Genomic DNA, 27439 nt, shown 5'->3' on the forward strand with positions numbered 1-27439 from the left:
GTCTGACCATCCAGAGCTGCTGTCTCCCAGCTTCATCACCCTTCCAGCTTCCTCTTCTGTCCCTGCTCTGGGGTCAAAGGGTGGTGCTGAAGGGGGGTCACAGCTTAATACACAGAACCAGGCCCTGTACTTCATGTTCAGGCTCCAGTGTGAGTACTGTTCTCTTCCTGGTGCAGCACGTGGAGGACGGAGGTCCAGCCAGCGAGGCAGGACTTCGTCAAGGTGACCTCATCACCCATGTCAATGGGGAAACTGTGCATGGGCTGGTGCACACGGAGGTGGTGGAGCTGATCCTGAAGGTTAGTGCTGGGTTTGCTGCCTGCATGGTCCCTGAATGACCTCAGTCTGTGAGTCTGTGACAGCCGTAAGGTAGTGGGTGAGTTGGGTGCACACACATCTACACTATGGATGTAGATACAGGCTAGGCGCAGTGACTCATACCTCTAATGCCAACACTTTGGGAGGCTGAGGTATGTGGATTACTTGAGGCCAGAAGTTCGAGACCAGCCTGGCCAACATAGTGAAACCCTGCCTCTACTAAAAATTAAAATTAAAAAAAAAATGGCTGGGTGTGGTCACTCACACCTGTAATCCCAGCACTTTGGGAGGCCGAGGCAGATGGATCACCTGAGGTTAGGAGTTCAAGACCAGTGTGGCCAACATAGCAAAACTCTGTCTCTACTAAAAATGCAAAAAAGCCAGGTATGGTGGTGGGTACTTGTAATCCCAGCTACTTGGGAGGCTGAGGCAGGAGAATCGCTTGAACCTAGGAGGCAGAGTTTGCTGTTAGCCGAGATCGTGCCACTGCATTCTAGCCTGGGTGACAGAACAAAACTTCATCTCAAAAAAAAAATGCTGGTGCAGTGGCTCACGCTTGTAATCCCAGCACTTTGGGAGGCTGAGGCAGGTGGATCACGAGGTCAGGAGTTCAAAACTAGCCTGGCCAATACAGTGAAACCCCATCTCTACTAAAAATATAAAATTAGCTGGGCATGGCAGCGGGTGCCTGTAATGCCAGCTACTTGGGAGGCTGAGGCAGGAGAATCCCTTGAACCCAGGAGGTGGAGGTTGCAGTGAGCCAAGATCGTGCAACTACACTCCAGCCTGGGCAACAGAGCCAGACTCCATCTCAAAAAAAAAAGATGAATGTACACACAGAACTTGAATGTGGCACAAGAGTTTTCTCCACAAGGTAGCACCCTCACTTTCTTAGGCCCAGGGATCCTTCTGAGCTGTGGGTAGGGCTGCAGAATGGGACGGGTTAGCCTGTTCTCTACCTTCTCACTCTTAAACCACTTGGGCTCCAATAGGAGCCATTCCTCATCTGTGAAGACAGAATATAGGCCTGTAGTTCAGATGTGTTGGTGCAGAGGCAAAAGCTGGAGCTGTGGCATAGCCATCCAGAAGGGAGGGGCAAGAATATGGCCTCCAGCTTAGCCTAGGCCTCATGCTGTGCTCCCCAGAGTGGAAACAAGGTGGCTATTTCAACAACTCCCCTGGAGAACACATCCATTAAAGTGGGGCCAGCTAGGAAGGGCAGCTACAAGGCCAAGATGGCCCGAAGGAGCAAGAGGAGCCGCGGCAAGGATGGGCAAGAAAGGTGAGCCAGGCACAGTCCATAGGGTCTACTCTGGGCCGCATGAATGCTGTACATTCCAGGTGCCTTGGCCCTGTGTGTGCTGTGCTCTCTGCACCAACTCTGCCTTTGACCCTTATCCCCACAGCAGAAAAAGGAGTTCCCTGTTTCGCAAGATCACCAAGCAAGCATCCCTGCTCCACACCAGCCGCAGCCTTTCTTCCCTTAACCGTTCCTTGTCATCAGGGGAGAGTGGGCCAGGCTCTCCTACACACAGCCACAGCCTTTCCCCCCGATCTCCCACTCAAGCCTACCGTGTGACCCCCGATGCTGTGCATTCAGGTATGAAGAGCTCCCTGCAAATCAGAGACAACCCCTGAGAAATAGGCAAGTTCCTAGGCCCTATATGCCCCTCACAGATCCCACTCAGAATCTTTCTTTCAGCCCACCCCCTGGAAGATCCTGCAGTCTCAGGGAGGAATTAATTGATGGGAAAGCGGGTAGCTTGGTTTCTGGGACATCACAGGGCTAAGCCCTGTCTTGCCCTTCAGTCACTTCTAACAGCTAACACTGCTCTGCTTTTGTCTGTCTGTCTGTCTGTCTGTCTGTCTGTCTCTTTGTACAAAGTCGGGGGGAATTCATCACAGAGCAGCTCCCCCAGCTCCAGCGTGCCTGGTTCCCCAGCCGGCTCTGGGCATACACGGCCTAGCTCCCTCCACGGTCTGGCACCCAAGCTCCAGCGCCAGTACCGCTCTCCACGGCGCAAGTCAGCAGGCAGCATCCCACTGTCACCACTAGCCCACACCCCTTCTCCCCCACCCCCAGCAGCTTCACCTCAGCGGTCCCCATCACCCCTGTCTGGCCATGTAGCCCAGGCCTTTCCCACAAAGCTTCACTTGTCACCTCCCCTAGGCAGGCAACTCTCACGGCCCAAGAGTGCGGAGCCACCCCGTTCACCACTACTCAAGAGGGTGCAGTCAGCTGAGAAACTGGCAGCAGCACTGGCCGCTTCCGAGAAGAAGCTAGCCACTTCTCGCAAGCACAGCCTTGACCTGCCCCACTCTGAGCTAAAGAAGGAACTGCCGCCTAGGGAAGTCAGCCCTCTGGAGGCAGTTGGAGCCAGGGGTGTGCTTTCTGGCAAGGGAGCCCTGCCAGGGAAAGGGGTGCTGCTGCAGCCTGCTCCTTCACGGGCCCTAGGCACTCTCCGACAGGACCGAGCCGAACGACGAGAGTCACTGCAGAAGCAAGAAGCCATCCGTGAGGTGGACTCCTCAGAGGATGACATGGAGGAGGGGCCTGAGAACAGCCAGGGTGCACAGGAGCTGAGTGTGGCACCTCACCCAGAAGTGAGCCAGAGTGTGGCCCCCAGAGGAGCAGAAGAGGGTGGGGAAGAGGATACTTTCTCGTCCAGAGTCCCCAGGAGTCCGGGCCCAGTGGTCCCAGGCCTATTGACCGGGATTACACTGGGGCCTCCCAAAATGGAAGGTCCCAGTGGCCCCCAGAGGAGGCTCAGGAGCCCACAAACTGTTGAGGAGGCTGCCAGCACCTCCTCACCAGACCCCAACCTGAGTAAGTCTGGAGCTACAGACCCCATCCTTTCTGAAGGTTGCTGGAAGGCTCAGGGCCTCCACACCCAGGCACTAACAGCACTTTCCCCCAGCTCTTCAGGACTCGCCCCCACCAGCAGCCGCTCTCCTCCCACCTCCACCTCTGGGAAGCTGGGCACATGGTCCTGGAAATTCCATATTGAGGGCCCAGACAGGGCATCCCCAAGCAGAAGGGCAACCATGGCAGGTGGGCTAGCCAAGCTCCAGGATTTGGAAACCACAACTCCAGCCCACCCTAAGAACCTGTCTCCCAGGGAGCAGGGCAAGACACAGCCACCTAGTGCCCCCAGACTGACCCATCCCCCTTGTGAGGATCCCAGCCAAGGCTGGCTATGGGAGTCTGAGTGTGCACAAATAGTGAAAGAGGATCCAGCCCTGAGCATCACCCAAGTGCCTGATGCCTCAGGTGACAGACGGCAGGATGTTCCATGCCGAGGCTGCCCCCTCACCCAGGAGTCTGAGCCCAGCCTCCTCTGGAGGGGCCAAGAACCAGGGGGCCATCAAAAACATCAGGATTTGGCATTGGCACCAGATGAGTTTTTAAAGCAAACATAACAGCTGTTTGCCATTTCTTGCACTCAAACCTGTGTAATATATGCTCCTGGAAACCATCTTTATGTCTTTTGCTTGCTTTCCTTTGGTCAATCCACATGTAACTAGGTCCTGTGTTGCTGCTGAGAATATAGTGGTGAAAAAAATAGTTTCCACCATCGGGGAGGGCCACCTAACCCATCTTGACTTCCCAAAGACTGTGACATTTGAGCTCAAACATGAATAGATGATAGGTAGTAGTTTGCTGGGAGTGGAAGAGTGGAGGTTGGCTTAAGAAAGGATCTCCAGACAAAGTTTAGGAAGGAACCAAAGACAATTCAAAGTAGAAATGGGTCTGGCAAGTGAGGCAAGGGCTATGTCTAATGGTCGTCTAGGAGATTTGACTTTGTGAAAGTGATAGGGAACCAGAAAATATCATGTAGCAACTAAAATTCCTTCTTTATAGATAAGGGAACTCAGGCTTTCATGCCCATGGTAATACAGCTTGGGTACAACTGGAGTTAGAACCTAGGTCTCCCTTGTTCCAGAACTTATATGTGTCTCCTAACTTGGAGTGCCTCAGCCAGGAAATGAGGAGAGGAAGAGATGAGAGGAGGCAGAGTTTAACTTTGGGTGTATTTGAGATACAAGAGAAAAGACAGAAGCAGCAGCCAGAAGAGAGTCATAAAGTCCATGGGAGGAAAGGGTTTTAAAATGGAGAAGTTACTTGATAAAATGCAGAGATGAGGGTGAGATGAAAACAGAAAGCTGCCAATTGTATTTAGTAATAAGCCCTTCCTGGGCTGTTGCAGGTAGGCCTCAGCACTAGCGGTGGACATCATGTGCATCCCTCACTGAGAACTTCATTTGATGGATAGTGTAGGAGGAAGGGGAAGGCATAAATGGGACCAGTGCCAGAGGAGTCAGGAGGTGGCATCACAGGGCAGACAGTGGGGCTTGGTAGAGTACCAAGGCTTTGAGTATCTCCATAGTGATGGAGGACTTGAGAAACTGTCTTGCAGTGGTTATTGCACTGATCATCTCACAAACCAGTGCCTAGGTCTGAAGAAGAGGTGTTAGGAGGCCTGGAGATGAAAATCCCTCTGGGCCATTGTCTGTGAAGGCTGTGGCCACCAGAGGGCGTGCCGTATCCACAGTGGCAGAGCCTATTCCGCTATTTGGCCCCTCAGCCTTCTAGTCCTCTCTTCACATATTCCTTCATTCATTCACAGCAGACCCTGGGCTAATGCACTGGGACCTGGGCACACAGGTCACAGGTTGTGAGCTTGAAGATGGCAGGGGCATGGCTGAAGGAGTGAGTGCCCCATGCATGTAAGGATCTGCTCAGAAGCACCACACCACAGGTGAAAAGGACGTTGGGAACTGCCCTCCTAGAGGGTTGGAAATGGGAATGGGAGGAGGGAGTACAGCGATGCTAAACATCAAACATCCTGTACCACATCAGGCAACTGCCCCAAGTGTCAGTGATGTTCCCCTTGAGAAACTGGTGGTTTTATCCTGAGGGTAGTGAAGAGTTAAGTGGTATTTGTTTTAGGAAGACCACTCTGGCTGTGGTATAGAAAGGCTGGAGTGGAGTGAGTGCACCGCAGAGAATCATGTAGTGATCCCATTTTGGTGGTCTGAACTAGGACAGCAACAGTGAGGAGGTAAGGAAGGAAAGGGTGGGGAGCTGTGACACCTAGATTTGGGAGCCATCAGGAAGTCGAGGGCAGTTAAAGTCACAGGAGATGAGGACTGCTCAGGGAACATGCGCAGAATGAGAAAGAAAAAAGGCCCGAGATACTGGCACTAGCAGAGGGGAGAGAGCCAGTGAAAAGAAGTTGAAGGTGGGGAATGAGATCCTGAATCAGGGAGAAGCCAGACCATCTTATTTTGTAGTTCACCCTAAGACAGCAGAGACTTATTTAATGTTTTACATAGGTTCAGATTTGTATTTTGAAAAGATGACTGGTTGCTATAATGAGAATGGATTTTAGGGGGACAAGAATGGAAGAAGGGAGCCTTCTAGGATTAAGAGTGCAGATGGTAGTGAAGTTAAAGTGGTGTTTTGATTGATACTTGGTGAAGGACTTTAGGTAGATATGAAGCAGAAGGCTATCAAGGATGACTAACTACATTTCTGAGTTACATAACCAGATAAAATGTATTTCCATTCACTGAAGAAAGAAGGAAGAGAACCAGGGCTGAGTAGTTCAGTGCTGCATTCCATATGCTAAATATGACGTAGCTTCCAATGGAGGTCTGGGCAAGTGAAACAAACGTAATCGGCCTAGAGATGGTAGGTGGATTCATGGCTGTGGATAAAACTGCCAGATAAAATGGCCTTGAGAGCTGAAGGAATCCAGATGTAAAAGGAACAGTCAGATGTCGCAGAATATGACATTGAGTCTTAAGAGGGTCCATGAAGGACCTTTCCATGGAGAAGATAGTTAACAGTGATGGTTATTGAAGACATCAAGAAAAGCAGTTTCAAACAGTGGTGGAACCAGTACTGAAATGCTGAGGTGAGGAATTAGGACATTTAGTCAGCTCTCTCCAAAGGCTTGGCTTTGAAGAGGAGAAAAGAGATAAAGGGGTATGAGATGATTTAGTAGGGATTGGGTGAGTAGAATGAGAAACAACCATATTTAGATGTCAATGGGGATGATCTAGTTGAAGTAGAGAAAGAATCGATCATTAATCTTGGGAGATTCCTGAGGTGGAAGAAAATAAGATTCCAAAATACAGGTGAAGTAAATTGACTTTAGCTGGAAGGTACTTTTGTAATTTAACAGGTGGGAGGGAGAATAGTTATGTAGATATAGATATGTTTGTAGGTTCGGTAGTAGGAAGGTAAGGGAATTAATAGCCAACCATACTTTTTCTGCCAAGTAAAAAGTTTTTTGTTTTGTTTTGTTTTTTTGAGATGGAGTCTCACTGTTGCCCAGGCTGGAGTGCAGTGGGGCAGCCTCGGCTCACTGCAACTTGTGCATCCCGGATTCAAGCAGTTCTTGTGCTTCAAGCCTCCCGAGTAGCTGTGATTACAGGTGCATGCTACCACGCCTGGCTAACTTTGTACTTTTAGTAGAGATGGGGTTTCACAGCATTGGCCAGGCTGGTCTTGAACTCCTGACATCAGGTGATCCACCCACCTCAGCCTCCCAAAGTGTTGGGATTACAGGTGTGAGCCACCATGCCCAGCCCCAAGTAAACAAGTTTAAACCTCAGAGCCCAGTGGAAACATCCAGCTGGCAGGTAGAGTTCAGAAGAAAGAACTGGGAAGAAGAAAGGAATTTGAGCATCCTAAACACAGAAGTGGGAACAACTCTGAGTTAGGAGAAATCATCCATAGTTGTAGCAGAGGTCTTGGGGGAGGCTGTGATCATCTAAAATGTAGTGGGGAGAAAAGACATAGGCAAGGTCACTTACAACAACAGACTGTTCCCTGCTCAATCTATTTGTAATTGAGCACACATGGGTGGGGCCTGAGACTTGGATGAGAGCTGCAATGTCCTATGCAACAAGAGGTTATCATGTTTGCTCATTACATTCCCAGAATATAATGGAACCTCAGCAATGTGCAGGTGACGACAAGGGCCTGGGGGCAACAAGATGACAGACTAAAGCTGGGCCCATTTCCCCCTCCCCAGAGTAGAATGTGGAAACACTTTTAATTCTGGGCAGAAATATGTAAGAACCAATAAACTGGGCTTATTACGAGTAGGTGGTGAGGTGTGGAGGAAATGGCTTTCAGATTTAGTTTTCTCAGAGTCACTATCTGAGACTCCCTGTGTCCTTTGTCCAGTGGACAGGACTCTGGCATGCCTAGTTGGAGTCAACGTCCTCTCCCAGGAAGAAGAGAGCCTCTTGTTGCCCCCGTTCAACCCTAGTACTAGGTCTTTCGGTGCTTGCTTACCGGAGAGAAGGTTTTAAAGTTTCAAGGGCTATTCAACACCCGAGTACTCCTCTTCTCTCTTGACCTCCACTCTGCCCCAGCCCACCCCTTCACAGCATGAAGACAAAAAGATTGCTTTATTGCAATGTCTTTATTGCATTACTGGAGCAAGCTGGCCAGACTGTCCCCTCTTGGGGAGGTATAAAACAAAAAGACCAGTAAGTATCTCCTCTCATCTTTCCCCCTACCCTCCCCCACAATTGCACAGCAGTGTCTGAACGTATCTGGTGACAAGAACAATTTGCAAAGTGGTCTAGAACTACATTATGAACTGTCCCATCACAAGACATACAGTTGGCTTTCTTGTGAGTTAGGTATTTTTTAAGTTAACTACATGAATTTTTTTGACTACATCAAAGACAAGATTTTTCACAAGTAACAGGGCACCAAAGTCACATGCTGGAATCTGTAAGGAAACAAGGTTGTTTGCCACAAGTGGCGGGAGCTAAAGCAGGGCTGAGCAGTTGGTAGCAGAGGGCCCAAGCAAGCCCTGATCTGGACCCTCTGGTTTCTGAGGCCACTGAAGCCTCACGGAGGGGTGCTCTGGGTTCTTAACTAGCAGCAGAGACCACCTTAGGAAACGAATTGCCCAGGTGCAATTCTCAGTTTAAGAGAACACATGGGGCTGATTACTTGCAGCAAAGAGAGGAGACCCATGGAAGACACCACATTGGCTCTCAAAGCTTCTTCAAAGCACATGAGGCCTAAAGTAAGTGGGAGGTCCCATCAAGGCTTGGAGAGGGAGTGAAAGTGTTGGGTGGTCCTCATTCTTGGGCAGATCAGTGGGAAGGACACAGGCAGCCTATCCAGGCCCGAATCAGGGCACGGCATCTATGGCCAGGTGGAGACAGCACTGTTCTGTGATGAAAGCTTCGCCTAGAAAAGCTGAACCTAGCACCTGTGTCCAGCCAGCCCCAAGCTGCTTTCATGTCAGTCGCTGGGTTCTCTAGCCAGGGGTATAATGAGCCCCTCTGATCTTGGTCTCTGCCCTCTGCCTCATTGAAACTGCAGTTAGGATGCCAAGACAGATAGTCCCACGGTCCAGATCATGGGACAGGACACAGCACTAGACTCTCATGAAGGAGGCCAAGACCTGCTCCCAAGTCATGGGAGAGGCACCTTGCTTCCCTACCCCTCTTACACACCAGGCCCAGTAGCTAGTAGACTGGTCCCTGTGCTATTTCCACTAGCTCAGGGTCAAGCAAGTTGTGTGGTAACTGGTCAGAAAATACACTGTCAAACCTCTCAAAGGACCCCTGGGTCTTAGATCCCACAAAACAATGGATTCAAGAATGAAAAAACGGAAGAAAAGTAATGTAGGACTGAAAGAGCAGCCCTTCTTTACAAGCCAGCCCAAGTGTAGATAAAGATGGTATATGGTCTTTCCCTGCACACCCTCACTATCTGCCCAAAAAGGAGCAGACACATTATTGAATACTACAGGCAAGTATCTGTATTCCCATTTTGGTTTAAAAGACATTCAGAACACATTGAAATTTTAGTACCATACAAGAGGGATTCCTTGCACATAATGTTGAGCATCCACCTGCTTCAGCAGGTTCAACACCAGACGCAAAGCCATCCAGGTGTGCCCAGCAGCAATTAGCTTGGTATTATTCAGTAAAACTTTCAGTAAGATATCAATCGACAGTTTGGGAAAGGAATGTGTGGGCTATTAGTTAAATGACTTTGGAGGGGGGTTCATTTGTCTCTGCCTCACCCAATCCTGAAACTGCAAGGTAACCAAGGAAAAGCCAAGATAAGCACTACTCTTCCTATCCTCATTGCTAGTAACTGGAGGTTATTCCAAAATTATACATCTATGTCTATATCATGGTCCGTATTTTGGACCCTGTCGTGGAGATAAGTGCATGGGGAAAGTAATATTTTTCTTTCACCCCAAAAACTAGAGTTTTCCTAGCTGTAAGCTTTATAAACCAAGATGCACTACTGGCTTCTCTACTCAGCCAGGATGCCTGACTGCACAGTTTTGGACTCAACCAGCTGACTCACTCTGAGCCTATTAAGGTTCCAGGATTGGCTCAGAGGCAGCTGGACTCTATTTGTCAAATGAGTGTTGACTGATGGGTGTGGGGCATGATAGGAGCAGGAATAGATGCCTGCCCCCACTCCATTTGCCTAGCTTCACTCAGCTGGAAGGCTTAAGCCACATGGAGCAGAAGATTCCTGGCCCAAAATCAAGGCCACTGGAGCATGAGGGCAGACTGCACATAACTTTAATGGCAGGATCACAAAGGCAAAGAGAAAAGCTTCCAGATGGCTTATACTAACAGTCTAAACACTAAGCCATCTTTTCTCCCTGCAAAAGCTTCAGAAACCACTGTATGGAAGCACATGTGTAATGTGGTATGACTCTCAACCTGGACCACAGGGCCTCTGGGTATGTGATTTACTGAGGCCTCTGACCACAAACTGATTCCCCTCCTAAGCAACCTATAACTCCCAAAACCCTATCCAGCAAAGGATAAGGAGATGAAGAGAAATTAAACCATGTTTACTATTTCTGCAGGGCCTTTACACTTGGGGAAGCACATATAAGAATGTTGTTGTTCTATATTGTTATTTGGTATATGAAGTCATCTAAAAGCACTGGATTGCACTTTTTCTTTACTCATACAAACAAGTTACAAAAGTTTCAAACAACAGATCATTCTTGAAGCTAAGGAAACACCACACAAGCACCAACTTCATTTTATGATTCAAAGCTCACCATCTCCACAAAAAGAATGCTACTCCTCATCTCTGAGAAACAAGGCAGGACAGAAGGGGTTACACTGACCAATTTTAGTGTTTGCTAAAACTCACAAATTCTACTCTTTTTATGTTCAAGTTTTGGTACAGAAGTATACATTCATCTACTAGTGCCACCTTTTCCCATCCAACATTGGTCTGGCAACAAACATTGTTTTGTTGGCTTCTGAACATAATACTTCTTCAGAGGGAGGGGTTAATGAGATGCTGAAGCCTAAATTATGTTGGTAAGAAATAAAGTACCTTCAATTGAAGGTTTTTTTATCACCTTGGCTTAGATTGTTTAAATGAAATCCCAAGCCTCCCATTTTCCTTTGGTTGTCTTTTTCATCAAATCCCATCCTATCACAAAATCAAAATAGCCTTCTCCGTGGGGGGAAGAGAGACTACCAGAGCAAAACAGAACTTCCAGCAGACCCATGCCCCTGCTGCACTCTCAGAGTTAAAGATTTAAAAGACATGGACTCTTCAGAAGCTTCCAAACACAACCCCACCCACTATCCCCATCAAGCCTAATATTCTGTTGAGGGTGCCTGGCTAAACAAAAACTCCAATGAAATCGACTTTCAGAAAAACATCTGCTTCCAGCTTAGTATGTCAGTGCAGCGGCATGGCTGGGTCCTGGAGAACCTCAGGCCTCTAATGCCCCCATCCTGGCCAGCTGCTGCTCGGCCTCTCCACTTCACATTCACAGAATCACTTCTTGTGCAAAACAAGCAGTCTATGTAGAAGGAATGCCCTCGTCGTAGTCTAATAAAAACTGTAGAAAAAAATGCCAGAGAACCACCTCTCTTCCCACTTCCTCTTTATCTGCAGAGAGAGGGCATCTGTGCATGAACAGGGTAGGCAAGCCTGACATTGAGGGAGTCATTGTGCTGAACCAAGGATGTCTGCTGGTAATGGAGCACCAGCTCCTTCAGAGAGCTGTACAGGTTGTAGGGCTCAGCAAAGCCATAGCCCCGAGCAGTGCTGTAGATCACACAGTGCTTCACTTCCCCATCGGCCCTGCAATGATAGACCAGGGAAGAAATGGTAAGCCAAGTAACAATAGATAAAGGGACATTAAATGGACAGCAGTCTGAGAGCAACTGTTACGCAAATAAGCATTTTTTGTTAATCAGTCAAAGCCTGTAAAATTGTGTTCCCCCCACTCCCTACAGATTTGGCCATAGATACAGGTGTTAAAACAACCATAAATGTAAGGGTTTATTTATTTATTTATTTATTTTTAGACAGGGTCTCACTCTATCACCAAGGCTAGGGCACAGTGGCTTCATCATAGCTCACTGCAGCCTCGAACTCCTGGGCTCAAATCATCCTCCCACCACAGCTTCCCAAGTAGTGGGGACTACAGGCATGAGCCACATGCCCAGCTAATATTTTATTTTTAGTAGAGATGGGGTCTTGCTATGTTGCCCAGGCTGGTCATGAACTCCTGGGCTTAAGGAATCGTCCTGCCTTAGCCTCCTAAAATGCTGGAATTACAGGTGTAAGCCACCATGCCCAGCCAAGGATAGTTTTTGATTAATCAGTTTCTTTTTTTTTTTTTTTTTTTTTTTTCCAGACAGAGTTTTACTCTTGTTGCCCAGGCTGGGATGCAATGGCATAATCTTGGCTCACTGCAACCTCCGCTTCCCAGGTTCAAGCGATTTTCCTGCCTCAGCCTCCCAGGTGGCTGGGATTATACGCATGTACCACCACACCCAACCGACTTTCTACTTTTAGTAGAGATGGGGTTTCTCCATGTTTGTCAGGCTGGTCTTGAACTCACGACCTCAGGAGATCTGCCCGCCTTGGCCTCCCAAAGTGCTGTGATTACAGGCATGAGCCACTGCAACCAGCCCTGATTAATCAGTTTCTTTATGTAAGGACTCCAGCCAAGTCCTTAACTTACAGGCTGCCACCCAATAACCTGAGTGAGAGTAAGCGACTGCATTTACTGCTTTTCTTCTTTTCTATTATTCTTAAAAGATCCCAAGTCTTATAAGAATCATACTCTGCTACATTTCCACTCAGATAACTTGAACAGCCCAAGTTAAGGAGAAATGAAATGTTGCAAGTAGTTCTATCTTTGGATAACAGTAATCCAATGCACTTTTCAACTCCACCATTTTCCTCCCATAAGACATCCCATTCATCTTTTTGAGGTCCATTTCAGATGTCTTTTCCACAAAACCTCCCAACCCACTCTTTCTCCACTATTAATGATACTTATTTCACAGTGGTTCTGTTTATCTTGTACATTTAGTGAAATGAAGAAAGCCTGGTGCAACAGAAAAATGTAGGTTTTGAAACCAGGTAAACTTGGATTCAAACTCTGTCTCCATTACAGAAGTAGACCGCTAAAAACAAGATGATCACATAAAGCACTGAGCAGTCTGTTAATATGGATGCCTTTTGTCTATCTTCTCCACCTTGCCCTCTAAGGGTCCAAGCACTTTGTCACTGTTTGCCTTCTGCAACATCCATCAGTAGCATCATCATCATAATATTAGCAGGTGACATTTACTTCTTATGTGCCTGCACTGTTAAAAGTATATTATATTACATAGATGAACTCATTTAATCCTCACAAAAACCCTAAAGTAAGTTTTATCTTTATTTTACAGATAAGGAAAAGAAAGATTAAGTAATTTACCCAAGGTTACCCAGTGGGTAAGCTATAGTGCCAGGATCTGAACCCAGTATATCTGGCACCATCATACCTCTTTTCTAAGTGTGGTTTTTATAAATGAAGATGTTTGTCTTCCTAAGGAATATATTCCGCACTCAGGCAAAAATTTGACTAAGGCACAGTTAGTTATCCCCAGCATTTCACTTTCCATTAAAAGGAAAATAGGCTTTTCTCATAGTCATAAGATTATCTTACAGAAAACACATCCACATTTCCTATCACTACATCAACAGAATAATATGTAATTTAAAATTTTAGATAGTTTTCCTTCTGGAGTAAAAACAGTTCTATTTAGTCAAGCCTTTCCTAATCTGACATTGGAGACGATACTAGGCATATAGGATACTACTAAAGAATTAAGCGATTTTTTTTTCAGGTCTCATATTACCTTTCACAGACACCTGAAATCCAATAGCAATACTGCAGGGCCTAATCTACTTATCATGTAAATTAAAACCCAAAGATAATTTCAGCTATCATTTCTCATAAAGCTGGGTTTTTTTGTACAAATAGTTATGGACCAAGCTGTGGGTCCTCATTACTGTACTTTAACTAATTTCATCTGAATTTCACGAAGGGTTGATTTTATATTAGTTAATGCAAAAGGTTATATCCCCAGATAAGACTTACACCACAGAGCAAGCATAGCATCCTTTCTTGCTACTCTCACGAATTAAGAATGCACCATCAGGTTTCCCATAAAGCAAGTCCTCTGCTTGTACTCGATTAATATCCTCAACAAACCAGGTTTTCTCATCATAGTGGGGCAGGTTTTCATCTTCCTCATTAATAAAATAGTTCCTAAAAATTAAATATTAATATATTATTCTAACAGGTTACTTCAATCTAAAAGCAAATTCACAAATAAAACACTCTTCTAAATCTTTAAACCACAAATGACAAAGCAAAATTGCAATTAGTTGGGTGTTAACTTCATAACTTGCTATGGTGCAGAAAGCACAGAATTCATATGTTTCATCCAATAAGCTGAAATACGAATATCTGAATAACAGTGCTTATACATCTAGATTTTGAGTAGCTATACCCAAAGTAGCTTATACATCCAGATTTTGAGTTTAGAGGCAGGTCTCTGAACTCAAGTACCTATAGGGTACACTTAGGCAATTCAATTCGAAAGAGAGTCAAAGTTCTCGATTCAATGCCCTTAAATGACAATGACAACCAGTATTTAGCATGTATAAACAAGGTGCATTGATAACAAAGCCCTCTGACAGAAAGGTACATAGAGAACTTACTCATCAGCATCCTCATTCTTAATTCCCAGCCAGGCATTCAGGCGTTTCTGTCTCACTCCTTTGTGATTGAGCCATCTGCCAGAGGGAAGACACCAGTGTCAGTATCTATGCAACTCTGACTGGACAAAGTAGGTATGTCTGAGCCAATCAAACTTCTAGAGTCTCGAATCCTCTTGTTTTTCCTAATTCTACAAAGAGTAGGCAAAGATTTCCCAAAATTAGTGTCTCAATTACTTTTCTTTCAACTATCAAGATGAACTAATCTTTTCTGGAAAAAGGCAGAAATATGCAGGGCTACTTGAAATTAGACACTTCACTTTTCATTTTTCTTTCTGGAAGATGTGCCACCACAAGCACACACATACTCGCACTCACACACAGTGGGACATGTGTTTCTGAAAACATTAGTTAGGTGAGCACCGTGTCACATTTGCAATCACTAAGCCTGAGGATCCACTTCCCATATGACCTAATGAATTGAGATTAATATTTTAACTAAAAATTTCAAGTTCTATTTTTGCATTTAAGCAAGCCACAAGAAATTCAGGGTGGCAATCTGAGTAATTAATATGAGTGAACTTCATTACCAAGAAAATCATAGTATCCAGGCCAGGCGCAGTGGCTCACACCTATAATCCCAGCATTTTGGGAGGCCAAGGCAGGTGGATCACCTGAGGTCAGGAGTTCGAAACCAGCCTGGCCAACATAGTGAAACCCTGTTTCTACTAAAAATACAAAAATTAGCCAGGTGTGGTAACACATGCCTGTAATCCCAGCTACTAGGGAGGCTGAGGCAGGAGGATTGCCTGAAACCAGGTGGCAGAGGTTATACTGACCCAAGATCACACCATTGCACCCCAGCCTGGATGACAAAGTGAGACTCCATCTCAGAAAAAAAAAAGAAAAGAAAAAGAAAATCATAGTATCTTAAAATTTACCGGTATTTTAGATGTAAAATGAGGTAAACCAGCACACTTTGTTCCTTTCAGATGGCCAACAGTCTAAAACTACGGTAGACTGGAAAACACATTCACTCATCACTACCCACCAAGCAAGGCTCCTTATCATTCAGGTTTCATCATAAACACCATCTCCTCAGGGAGAACTACCCTAACTGTCCCAACTAAGGCAGTCCCCAGTCACACTCTACACTTTACCTTGTTTTATCATCTTCATAGCACTTAGCTAAAATCCATTATTTTATATTTTTATTTGTTTTGTCTGTCTCCCCAGTGAAATGTAAGCTGCTGTCCTGTTCCCAATTATTAAAGCAGCACATGCACATAGATATTCAGTAGTTAGTAAATATTTGCTGGTGGGCTGCTTTTAACAAAATCTTCACAACTCCATGATCATCCTGTATCTCTCTCTAACCCCAAGTATTAAAGATAACTTGGCATCACACCTAATGTTAAAGTTCTGTCAGACAGATTTCAGTCTTCCTCAGTAAGACCTGCCCTTTAGTTAACTTGAATTTCATTTTTTATGCTTAGCAAACCTGGAAAATAGATAATATGTGATCTTGATACCACTGATTTAGTAACAAACCCCCTCCCCTACTCCATCACTCCTCTCATCAAAATATCCAGATGCTCTCCTCTAAACATTCTTATCACCCAAAGTCTTCAATCCTTAAAGAAACTGACCTTCTCTTTATCAAAGAAACAAGCACACTGGCTAAAAAGGCGTGAACTGGAAGAATACACCACATTTTCTCTTGAATCCCCACATTCTTTTAACCACCAACCTCTTTAAACTGAGCCTCTCTTTTCTGCCACACAGAATGTCAGGAACCCATTTCTTAACACTTTCCTAATTTAAAAAAAGAAAAATGCTTTTGCTCCACCCTCCATGTATAAAGGTGCCAACCTTCTGAGTTAGGCAGCTTTTTCAATCTCCCAAAAGTCCATTTCAAAGACTTAACTAGTTTAGAGTCCTTACATACCTATTAACAGTGCCAAGAGCTGATTAGATTTTAAAAAAATAATTTTCAAAAACCTCAAATAACTTTACTAAATATGTTAATTCACATTTAATGTTATTGAATAATGCACTGATGACAGAGGCAATAAATTCTACAGGAAAAATCTGAGGCAAAACATTCAAAGAGGCATTCCAGTTCTGATTCTGTTAGTGTAGTAACTGGGTTGGTAAAACCAATTAGATTTTTAGAAAGGACGCTACATATGCATATTTTTTGGCATGGTCTTGGACTTGTCTCTCTTTATACCTCAGCTATCTCTTCTTAAAAAAAAAACAGGGAAAATACGACCCCCATAGATTACATCAAAGTAATCTGAAGAAATAAAAGACAGGGGACCTTCTCATTCGGCTTTGGAGCCCCATTCCCTCTGTCTTTGTATGGGGGAGTTTCTTCCTTCTGTCTTCTCCCTTTTGTCTTCTACTAAACTTTCCACTCCTTAAAACAAACAAACAAACGAAATACAAGACAGAAAAGAAAAGCTGGTATATCTTTTCTAGCCCTACTCCAGCAAGTACAGGAAAAAGGATGTATATATAGTGTCCTTTCTAAAGATCTAATTGGTTTGGCAACCCAACTACCACATTTTAAGAGGAAGGGAGCTTGTGTTTCAGTCTAAGACAAAAGGATTAAGCTGGGAAGCACCTGAGAGATAAGGACAAGAAAAGATATTTTGAAGCTGAAGCCATAGTCCTGGAAGAAAGTAGACACTTGCCTACAGCCTGGCTAAAGTAGGAAATGGAGTGACAGAAAACGGTGCCTCATGCACGGGGCATCCTGGATGGAGAATGGAGTTTTAAGATACAGCATCAGCTGGGCGCAGTGGTCCACGCCTATAATCCCAGCACTTTCAGAGGCTGAGGTGGGCGGATCATGAGGTCAGGAGATTGAGACCATCCTGGCTAACACGGTGAAACCCTGTCTCTACTAAAAATACAAATAATTAGCCGGGTGTGGTGGCACACGACTGTAGTCCCAGCTACTCAGGAGGCTGAAGCCGGAGAATCACTAGAATCCAGGAGGCAGAGGTTGCAGTGAGACGAGATCATGCCACTGCACTCCAGCCTGGTCAACAGAGCAAGACTGTGTCTCAAAAAACAAACAAACAAACAAACAGATGCAGCATCTGTTGGCGGCCAATGATGAGATTACTATAAAGGACATGTTGGAATTTTCTCAAACAGCCAGACAGCAAGACCCAATGATTAGGGAGAGGAGCACCCAATGACAGCAGTCAAGAGGGAGGTACAGAGGACCTTGCGCTCCTCTAATTTTCTGGCACTACTTCAGGATGATATTCTTAAATGATCGAAGTGTCAGTGTGTGTAGGATGTAGGAATGATAACAGAGATTAAATATTTTTAATATAACCAGACCAGTGAGAGCTTGGAATACATTTAATTTTTTTTAAAAATGAGAAGCCAGGTGAGGTGGCTCAGGCCTGTCATCCCAGCAATTTGGGAGGTCAAGGCAGGTGGATCATGAGGTCAGAAGATCGAGACCATCCTGGCTAACACAGTGAAACCCTGTCTCTACTAAAAATACAAAAAATTAGCCAGGTGTGGTGGCACACGCCTGTGGTCCCAGCTACTCAGGAGGCTAAGGCAGGAGAATTGCTAGCACCAGGGAGGCGGAGGTTCCAGCGAGCCAAGATTACGCCACTGCATTCCAGCCTGGGCAACAAGAGTAAAACTCCATTGCAAAAAAAATAAATATATTAAAGAATGAGTCATTATCTTAAGAAACCCAAATTATCACTAAAAGTATGAATGTAAAATAGTGTAACCACTGCATAAAACAGTCTAAGCAATTCTTCAGTGAAACACAGAGAATTACCGTATGATCCAGGAATTTCACTCCTTAGTATATACCCATGAGAAATGAAAATATATGTCCATCTAAAAACCGGTATATAATGTTCACAGCAGCATTACTGAAATAGCCAAAAGACAGAAACAACCCAAATGTCCACCAACGGATGATGATTAAACCAAATTTGGTATAACTATACAACAGACTATTATTTGGCCATAAAAGGAATGAAATACTGATATATGTGCTCTCCTCCCACTGCCCAAGATGCCAAAAGGAAAGAAGGCCAAGGGGAAGAAGCAGGAGGCCAACAAAGTGGTGAATCCCCTGTTTGAGAAAAGGCCTAAGAATTTTGGCATTGGACAAGATATCCAGCCCAAAAGGACCTCACCCATTTTGTGAAATGGCCCTGCTCTATCAGGTTGCAGTGGCAGAGAGCCATCCTCTATCACGGGCTGAAAGTGCCTCCTGCAATTAACCAGTTCACCCAGGCCCTGGACCATCAAACAGCTACTCAGCTACTTAAGCTGACCCACAAGTATAGACCAGAGACAAAGCAAGAGAAGGAGAGGCTGTCGGCCTGGGCCGAGAATAAAGCTGCTGGCAAAGGGGACATCCCCACTAAGAGATCACCTGTCCTTCAAGTAGGAGTTAACACTGTCACCACCTTGGTGGAGAAGAAGAAAGCTCAGCTGGTGGTGATTGTACATGATGTGGATCCCATTGAGCTGGCTGTCTTCTTGCCTGCCCTGTGTCGTAAAATGGGAGTCCCTTATTGCATTATCAAGGGGAAGGCAAGACTAGGATGTCTAGTCCACAGGAAGACCTGCACCACTGTCACCTTCACACAGGTTAACTCGGAAGACAAAGGTGCTTTGGCTAAGCTGGTGGAAGCTATCCACACCAATTACAATGACAGATACGATGAGATCCGCCGTCACTGGGGAGGCAATGTCCTGGGTGTCCCAGGTCTGTGGCTTGCATCGCCAAGCTCAAAAACACAAAGGCTAAAGAACTTGCCATGAAACTGGGTTAAATGTACACTGTTGAGTCTTCTGTACATAAAAATAATTAAAACAATACAAATTTTCCTTCAAAAAAAAATACTGATATATGCTACAACAGACAAACTTTGTAAACACCATGCTAAGTGATAGAAGCCAGTCAAAAAAGAGTACATTTAATATTATTTCATTCACATGAAATGTCAAGAATAGACAAATCCATAGAGACAGAAAGTAGATTAGCAGTTGCTTAGGGCTAGAGGAAAGGGGTGATACGGATAATAACTACAGGGTGCAGGGTTTTTTTTAAGGTGATGAAAATGTTCTAAAATATGTGGTGATGACTGTAAATACCTGCAAACATACTAACAATACTGAATAATACACTTTAAATGGGTGAACTATATGGTATGTAAACTGTATCTCAATAAAGTTGTAAAAACAACCAAAAAAAATGAAACCAGAACACACCACCATCCACAGAACTCCTTTGTTTCTTTTGGATACGGAGTCTCACCCTGTTGCCCAGGCTGGCGTGTAGTGGGATGATCTCAGCTTACTGCAACCTCTGCCTTCCGGGTTCAAACAATTCTCCTGCCTCAGCCTTCCGAGTAGCTGGGACTACAGGTGTACACTACCACAACTGGCTTTTTTTTTTTTTGAGAGAGAGTCTTGCTCTGTCGCCCAGGCTGGAGTGCTGTGGTGCTATCTTGGCTCACTGCAACCTCCGCCTCCTGGGTTCAAGTGATTCTCCTGTCTCAGCCTCCCGAGTAGCTGGGACCACAGGCACCTGCCACCATGCCTGGCTAACTTTTTTGTATTTTTAGTAGAGATGGGGTTTCACCATCTTGGCCAGCCTGGTCTCCAACTCCTGACCTCAGGTGATCCACCCGCCTTGGCTTCCCAAAGTGCTGAGATTACAGGCATGAGCTACTGCGCCTGACCACACAGAACTCCTTTATCTGCAATACCCCCCCGCAAGCCAGTATATATATTACTTAAAACTCATCAATTCCCTAATAACATAAAAAAAACCCCATCATTATGTACCTATATTGTTATGGCCATTATTCTTTAAATTTATGAATTTTTGGTTTATGAATACTGTAGTCCCTGCTTATCCATGGAAAATAGTTCCAAGACCAAAAGACACCTGAAGCCACAGACAGTACCAAACCCTATATATACTGTTTTTTCCTATACATACATACCTGTGGTCGTTTAATTTATAAATTAAGTGCAGTAAGAGATTAACAAAGATAACTACTAATAAAATAGAACAAGTATGACAATATGCTGAAGTAAAAGTTATGTGAACATGGTCTCTCTCAAAATGTCTTATTGTACTATACTCACCTATCCAGTTTGTGGCTGACTGGGGGTACCTGAAAACATGGAAAGCAAAACCACAGCAAGCAAAGCCATGGATCAAGGGAGACTACAGTACCAGAAAAGGTAAATGGGAATCATGAAGGCTAACCTTAAACTCATGAGGAAAACGAATTGCATATTAACAACAAAATTCCTTTTTTTGGAAAGGCAATTAGAAAAAAAATTATACCTAAGAAATTTTTAATGTATTTATATAATATACATAAAGCACATTGATCCTAAGTGTACTGATGACAAATTTTTACCTATGTATAAACCCATGGAACCCCACTCATATTAAGATTCAGAACATTTCCAGAACCCTTAAAGGCTCCTCATGCCATTTTCCCATCAAAATTCCCACCATAAATAATCACTATTTTTAATTCTCTCATCAGAGATAGGTTTTACCCATTCTTGAGCTTCCAGTAAATGGAACTATATCATAGAAATTGGTTTTTTTCTATATTTAAGAAATAAAATTGTGTATTTAAGCACTCAAGAATATCCTACTAGTAGTACACCAAGATCTCAGCAGATAATCTCATAGAATCGCTGTGGGCTATGCAGTGGCCAGTCAGGGAAATGACTACATCCAAAGAGGGCTTAAAGAATGACAACCTTTAGTTAGGTATCACAGAATGCCAACCTACTCCTTTAAAACAGGACCAGAGAGAGATCATGCAGCAACTCAGTATCATAGAGCAATGCTAATACGCAGCACATATTTTACTACCAGTCTTCTTCAAGACCAACTATACACATTTCAGCATTAGAATATATCAAGTCCACCAAGTCCAGAGGCAATTCTCTGTTAGAAACATCAAAGCATGGACTATGGGACACTGAACTCCTTTACCTGCAACACCCCCTGCCACAAGCCAGTACATATATTACTTAAAACTCCTTGAAGCAGCCCTTCTGAAAGAAGTAATGGTTATCTGTGTCTCCCTATACTTCTGAGTTGTCCTTACTTGTAGGTCATCAATTTGTCATCCATGGTGTTATCTAAACTCTTTTATATTTGTTGTTGTGTTTTTGTTTTGGTTTGGTTTGTGTGTGTGTGTGTGTGTTTGTGTGTGAGGTTTTTTTTTTTTTTTCGTTGTTGTCGTCCTTTTTTTTTTCTTCTTGTTTTTCCTTTCTTCTACAGTTTATACAACCCATTAAAGGAACTTCCAAAGTCTGGTTTGCCACATGCTATAGTCTGAATGTTAGCATCTTCTGAAAATCCACAGGCTGAAATTCTAACCCTCAAGGTGATGGTATTAGGAGGTGAGGACTTTGGGAGATGATTAGGTGATAAGGGGAGAGCCCTCATGAATAGGATTAGTGCCCTTATAAAAGTGGCCTGATAGAGACCCCTAGCTCCTTCTGCCCGGACATAGCTATAAGGTGCCATCTATGAACCAGAAAGCAGATCCTCACCCCTCACCAGATCTGCCAGTGCCTTGGGTTTGGACTTCCTAGCCTCTAAAACTGTGAGAAATTTGTGGTTTACAAGCTACCCAATTTATGGTATTTTGTTATAGCAGCCTGAATAGACTAAAGTACTACACTTATTCATGTACCTTGACCTTGGGATGGTATATTCCTTGTATTTCTTACTGCTTTTCAGGGCAAAGAAGGACTGCTATTCATTGCTTTTGGTGTACACCAAAAGCAATGAATAGCAGTCCTTCTTTGCCTTGTTTACAAAGCTCTTCGGTACGCTATATACACTTGGCCACAATAGCCAACTAAAATAATCTCTTGAGAGGGTTGTTATTAAAAATTACTCAGCATGGTGTAGTTGTAATTGTTCACCCCCAAAAATATCACCTTAGGCCAGGTGCAGTGTCTCATGCCTATAATCCCAGCACCTTAGGAGGCCAAGGTAAGCAGATCACTTGAGGTCAGGAGATCAAAACCAGACATAGTGAAACCCCATCTCTGCTAAAAATACAAAAATTAGCTAGGCATGGTGGTGCACACCTGTATTCCCAGCTATTCAGAAGACTGCAGTAGGAGAATCACTTGAACCCGGGAGGCAAAGGTTGCAGTGAGCTGAGATCATGCCATTTCACTCTGTGTGTCAGCCTGGGTGACACACGGAGACTCTTGTCTCAGAGGGAAAAAAAATCACCTTAAATCTTCCTCTACTGAAACTCTTCTGCCACAGTTCCAATCTCTAGGTGTATATTTCATCCTTTTTTCTTTCTCAAAGAACCCTGAAGTCTATGGAAAACCCAGAGTCAAAGGTCTCTGCTCAGTCTTCTTCTGCCAGTAGTTTGAATTGAGTGGTGTTATATGTATCAAGGTCACCCATAAATGTACTGCAGAACAATCTATTCATTACCCAGAACTAAGCCCAATATCTAGTATCTTCCTTTCTCATGCATTCTGTCCTATGAAAGAGTTATTTATCCTTCTAAAAATCTAATCACATATTTTATTCTGATAATATCTTTCCATTTACATTTGGAAATTATCTATTATTCCTATATTTGGTTAACTCAAGTTTTCCCTAATATTAAAGAATTAGGTTTCAATACTCAAACTATCTCAAGTGCCTTTTATAGACACATTTCTGTTATTTAAATAAATAATGTCATTTCTTTTTATTTATTTATTTATTTAGATTCTCACTCTATTGCCCAGGCTGGAGTGCAGTGGCGTGATCTTGGCTCACTGCAACCTCCACCTCTGGGGTTCAAGTGATTCTCCTGCCTCAGCCTCAATAGCTGGGATTACAAGCATGCACCACAATATCCGGCTAATTTTTGTATTTTTAGTAGAAACAGGGTTTCACTATGTTGGACAGACTGGTCTCAAACTCCTGACCTCAGATGATCCACCTGCCTCAGCCTCCCAAAATGCTGGGATTACAGGCGTGCACCACCATGCCCAGCCTAGAGCCTATTTCCCCTCAGAGGAAATAGAAATTCCCTGCTGAGTTCTACTATGTAAACAAAGATTCTGATTTTTGTGTTTTAAGCAAACATTAATCAGTTCTTTTTAAGGTACAGCATTTTACTCATGCCACAGCCAGCCTTAGATATTTCCAAGGCATTTGTATAAATCAGAGTCCTACATTCTGGTTTGTTCCACATAGTGACTTCAGATTAACCCTGGTACCCCTACAACCATGAAACCCACTTTCCTAAAATCTTATGATCTTACTGGCCAATTCTCAATTACAAATGTCTTCTTCCACCTCTAGTGTCTCTAGTGCTGGTAATAAACCTGGCACTAGCATCTCCCTCCCCACACACTTCCAGACTACTTACACAAGGTGTTGATCTCGGATCTTTCGCAGCTGGATCAGGTCAGGTTTGATACTGTTCATTTTTTTATCTATTTCTCGGTTGTCCAAAGCTTGTATCTTCAAATCCTGCTCTAGACGCATTTTGCTATCATGAATCTCACCCAGACGTGATTTCAATTTATCATAATTCATCATAATTCTGTAAAAATATGTGACATGTTAAGGCTAAAATACAAATCAAGCAGAAAGATCCCACAGTGTGAGCATGGTCCTAATATCTTTCTTTTCAGCAGGGGGGACAGAGTCTCACTCTGTCACCCAGGCTGGAGTGCAAGATGCCATCTTGGCTCACTGCAACCTCCACCTCCTTTCAAGTGACTCTCCTGCCTCAGCTTTCCCAGTAGTTGGGATTACAGGCACCTGCCATCACATCTTGCTGATTTTTGTATTTTAAGTAGACACGGGGTTTCGCCATCTTGACTAGGCTTGTCTCAAACTCCCGACCTCAGGTGATCCGCCCTCCTCAGCCTCCCAAAGTGCTGGGATTACAGGTGTGAGCTACTGCCCCAGGCGAGGTCCTAATATTTTAAGTGCGGTGAACATTTGTTTTTGCCTGGCCCGTATCCATTTCCATTTCTGGTATTAGCACCCTGATGTTCCCTGGAGGTAAGGATTTGTGCCCCCTCGCAGATCCAGGGATGGACACACACACATGGCCCAGACTGGACAGTAAGAATATTCCATTCTATCCCATCCCTCCCCTCAGGCAACAGTGACTGGTTCAGGAGTAGGAGTAAGACTAAACTGACCCAATGAGAGTCAATTCTAGAACATCTGGTAGAAGTATATTGTTAAAATAAATTCTTTCCACACGAATTGCTAAATTATGAATATGCAATTCTTGTCCCAGCAGCTATACTGTCACTTCACTGGCAAAGCCTGCCTGAGGATGAAGTCAACCCAGAGAAAAACTGAGCCAAAAGACAACGTGGGAGAGAATCTCAATAACCTTATTTGGGCCCTGAATCCAGCCATGATTGAACAAGTAAAGCTATGTGTTTGATATTCAACAGGCAGCACAACACGGTGGTTAAGAACAATGGTTTTGCAATTAGCCTACCTACGTCTGAATCTCTTCCCTGTCACTTGCTGTGGGCAAGTTATTTAACTTCTCGGTGCCTTCATTTCCTCATCTGTTTAAAATGGTAATATGGTTTGGCTGTGCCCTTACTCAAATCTCATCTTGAATTGTACTCCCATAATTCCCATATGTTGTGGGAGGGATCCAGGAAAGAGATAATTGAATCATAGGGGCCGTTTCCCCAGTGATTCCCCCCATACTGTTCTCATGGTAGTGAATAGGTCTCACGAGATCTGACGGTTTTATCAGGGGTTTTCACTTTTGCATCTTCCTCATTCTCTCTATGCCTGCTGCCATCCATGTAAGATGGGACTTGCTCCTCCTTGCCTTTTGCCATGATTGTGAGGTTTCCCCAGCCACGTGGAACTATAAGTCCATGTAAGCCTTACAGTTGCTCAGTCTCAGTTATGTCTTTATCAGCAGCACAAAAATGGATGAATTCAGTTAACTGGTACTAATAGTGTGGTGCATTGCTGAAAAGATACCCAAAACTGTGGAACCAACTTTGGAACTGGCTAACAGGCAGAGGTTGAACAGTTTGGGGGGCTCAGAAGAAGACAGGAGAATGTGGGGAAGTTTGGAACTTCCTAAAGACTTGTTGAATGACTTTGCCCAAGATGCTGATAGCGATATGGACAATAAGGTTCAGGCTGAGGTGGTCTCAGATGGAGATGAGGAACTTTTAGGAACTGAAGCAAAGGTGACTCTTGTTATGTTTTAGCACAGAGACTGATGGCATTTTGTCCCTGCCCTAAAGATTTGTGGAATTTTGAGTTTGAGAGAGATGATTTAGGATATCTGGCGGAAGAAATTTCTAAGCAGCAAAGCATTCAAGAGGTGACTTGGGTGCTGTTAAAAGCATTCCGTTTTCACTTTGGGAGGCCAAGGTGGGTGGATCACAAGGTCAAGAGATGGAGACCATCCTGGCCAACATGGTGAAACTCTGTCTCTACTAAAAATACAAAAAATTAGGTGGGCATGGTGGTACATGCCTGTAATCCCAGCTACTTGGGAGGCTGAGACAGGTGAATCACTTGAACACAGGAGGCAGAGGTTGCGGTGAGCCAAGAATGTGCCATTGCACTCCAGCCTAGGCAACAAGAGAGAAACTCCATCTCAAAAAAAAAAAGCATTCCGTTTTAAAAGAGAAACACAGCATAAAAGTTTGAAAAATGTGTAGCCTGACAATGCAATAGAAAAGAGTGGGGAAAATGTCTCCAGGGCATATCAGAGGTCTTTGTGGCAGCCCCTCCCATCACAGGTCCAGAGGCCTAGAGGAAAAAGTAGTTTCATGGGCTGGGCCCAGGGTCCCTGAGCTGAGTGCAGTCTAAAGACTTGGTGCCCTGTGCTCTAGCCGCTCTAGCCACAACTGAAGGTGCCAACATAGGGCTTGGGCTATGGCTTCAGATGGTGCAAGCCCCAAGCCTTGGCAGCCTCCACATGGTGTTGAGCCTGCAGGTACACAGAAGTCAAGAATTGAGGTTTGGAACCTCTGCCTAGATTTCAGAAGATGTATGGAACAACTGGATGTCCAGGCAGAAGTTTGCTGCAGTGGCAGGGCTCTCATGGAGAACCTCTGCTAGGGCAGTGTGGAAGGAAAATGCAGGGTTGGAGTCCCCACAAAGAGTCCCTACTGGGGCACGGCCTAGTGACACTGAGAAGAGGGCCACCATCCTCCAGAGTCCAGAATGGTAAATCCATTGAGCTTATACCTTGCGCCTGGAAAAGCTGCAGACATTCAAGGCCACCCTGTGAAAGCAGCCAGGAGGGCGGCTTACCCCGCAAAGCCACAGGGGCGGAGCTGCCCAAGACCATGGGAACCATCTCTTGCATCAGCATATCCTGGATGTGAGGACATGGAGTCAAAATAGACCATTTTGAAGCTTTAAGATTTGACTGCCCTGCTGGATTTTAGAGTTGCATGGGCCCTGTAGTCCCTTTGTTCTGGCCAATCTCTCCCATTTAAAACAAGTGTATTTACCCAATGTCTGTACCTCCACTGTATCTAGGAAATAACTAGCTTGCTTTTGATTTTACAGGCTCATAGGCAAAAGAGACTTGCCTTGTTTCAGATGAGACTTTGGACTGTGGACTTTTGAGTTAATGCTGAAATGAGTTAAAACTTTAGGGGACTGTAGGGAAGGCATGATTAATTTTGAAATGTGAAAATACGAGGTTTAGGAGGGGGCCAGAGGCAGAATGATATGGTTTAGCTGTGTCTCCACAGCTAATCTCCTCTTGAATTATACTCCCATAATTCCCACATGCTGTGGGAGGGACCCAGGGTGAAACAAATGAATCACAGAGGTAGTCTCTCCCATACTGTTCTCATGGTAGTGAATAAGTCTCATGAGGGGTTTTATCAGGGGTTTCCGCTTTTGCATCCTCCTCATTCTCTCTTTGACTGCTGCCATCCACGTAACACGGGATTTGCTCCTCCTTGCCTTCCGCCATGATTGTGAGGCTTCCCCAGCCAAGTGGAACTGTAAGTCCAATTAAGCCTCTTTCTTCTGTA

General features: G+C 44.5%; 2 protein-coding genes across 41 annotated transcripts in view; one reads left to right on the top strand and one right to left on the bottom strand.

The window, feature by feature from the left end:
- The window catches only part of MAST2 (microtubule associated serine/threonine kinase 2), a 260168-nt gene extending 256374 nt beyond the window's left edge, over window positions 1–3794 (top strand). For 19 of the 33 annotated variants that reach the window (XM_078331597.1, XM_078331601.1, XM_035251307.3 and 16 more), the window contains 4 exons: window positions 177–299; window positions 1464–1600; window positions 1725–1918; window positions 2204–3794. In XM_078331597.1, the coding sequence (XP_078187723.1) occupies window positions 177–299; window positions 1464–1600; window positions 1725–1918; window positions 2204–3738 (1989 nt within the window). In that variant the 3' untranslated portion in view covers window positions 3739–3794. The remainder of the gene's footprint in view (window positions 1–176; window positions 300–1463; window positions 1601–1724; window positions 1919–2203) is intronic. The other 14 variants (XM_035251317.3, XM_078331595.1, XM_078331593.1 and 11 more) reach the window with 3 other exon arrangements.
- A 3947-nt stretch (window positions 3795–7741) lies between these two features.
- PIK3R3 (phosphoinositide-3-kinase regulatory subunit 3) overlaps window positions 7742–27439 on the bottom strand; it is a 96704-nt gene continuing 77006 nt past the window's right edge. For all 8 annotated transcript variants that reach the window (XM_035251324.3, XM_017974688.4, XM_078331614.1 and 5 more), the window contains 4 exons: window positions 23806–23982; window positions 14372–14446; window positions 13746–13916; window positions 7742–11446 (listed from right to left, as the gene is read on the bottom strand). In XM_035251324.3, the coding sequence (XP_035107215.1) occupies window positions 11248–11446; window positions 13746–13916; window positions 14372–14446; window positions 23806–23982 (622 nt within the window). In that variant the 3' untranslated portion in view covers window positions 7742–11247. The remainder of the gene's footprint in view (window positions 11447–13745; window positions 13917–14371; window positions 14447–23805; window positions 23983–27439) is intronic.

The sequence above is a fragment of the Callithrix jacchus genome, chromosome 7, assembly GCF_049354715.1.
Source record: "Callithrix jacchus isolate 240 chromosome 7, calJac240_pri, whole genome shotgun sequence".
Taxonomy (NCBI): domain Eukaryota; kingdom Metazoa; phylum Chordata; class Mammalia; order Primates; family Cebidae; genus Callithrix; species Callithrix jacchus.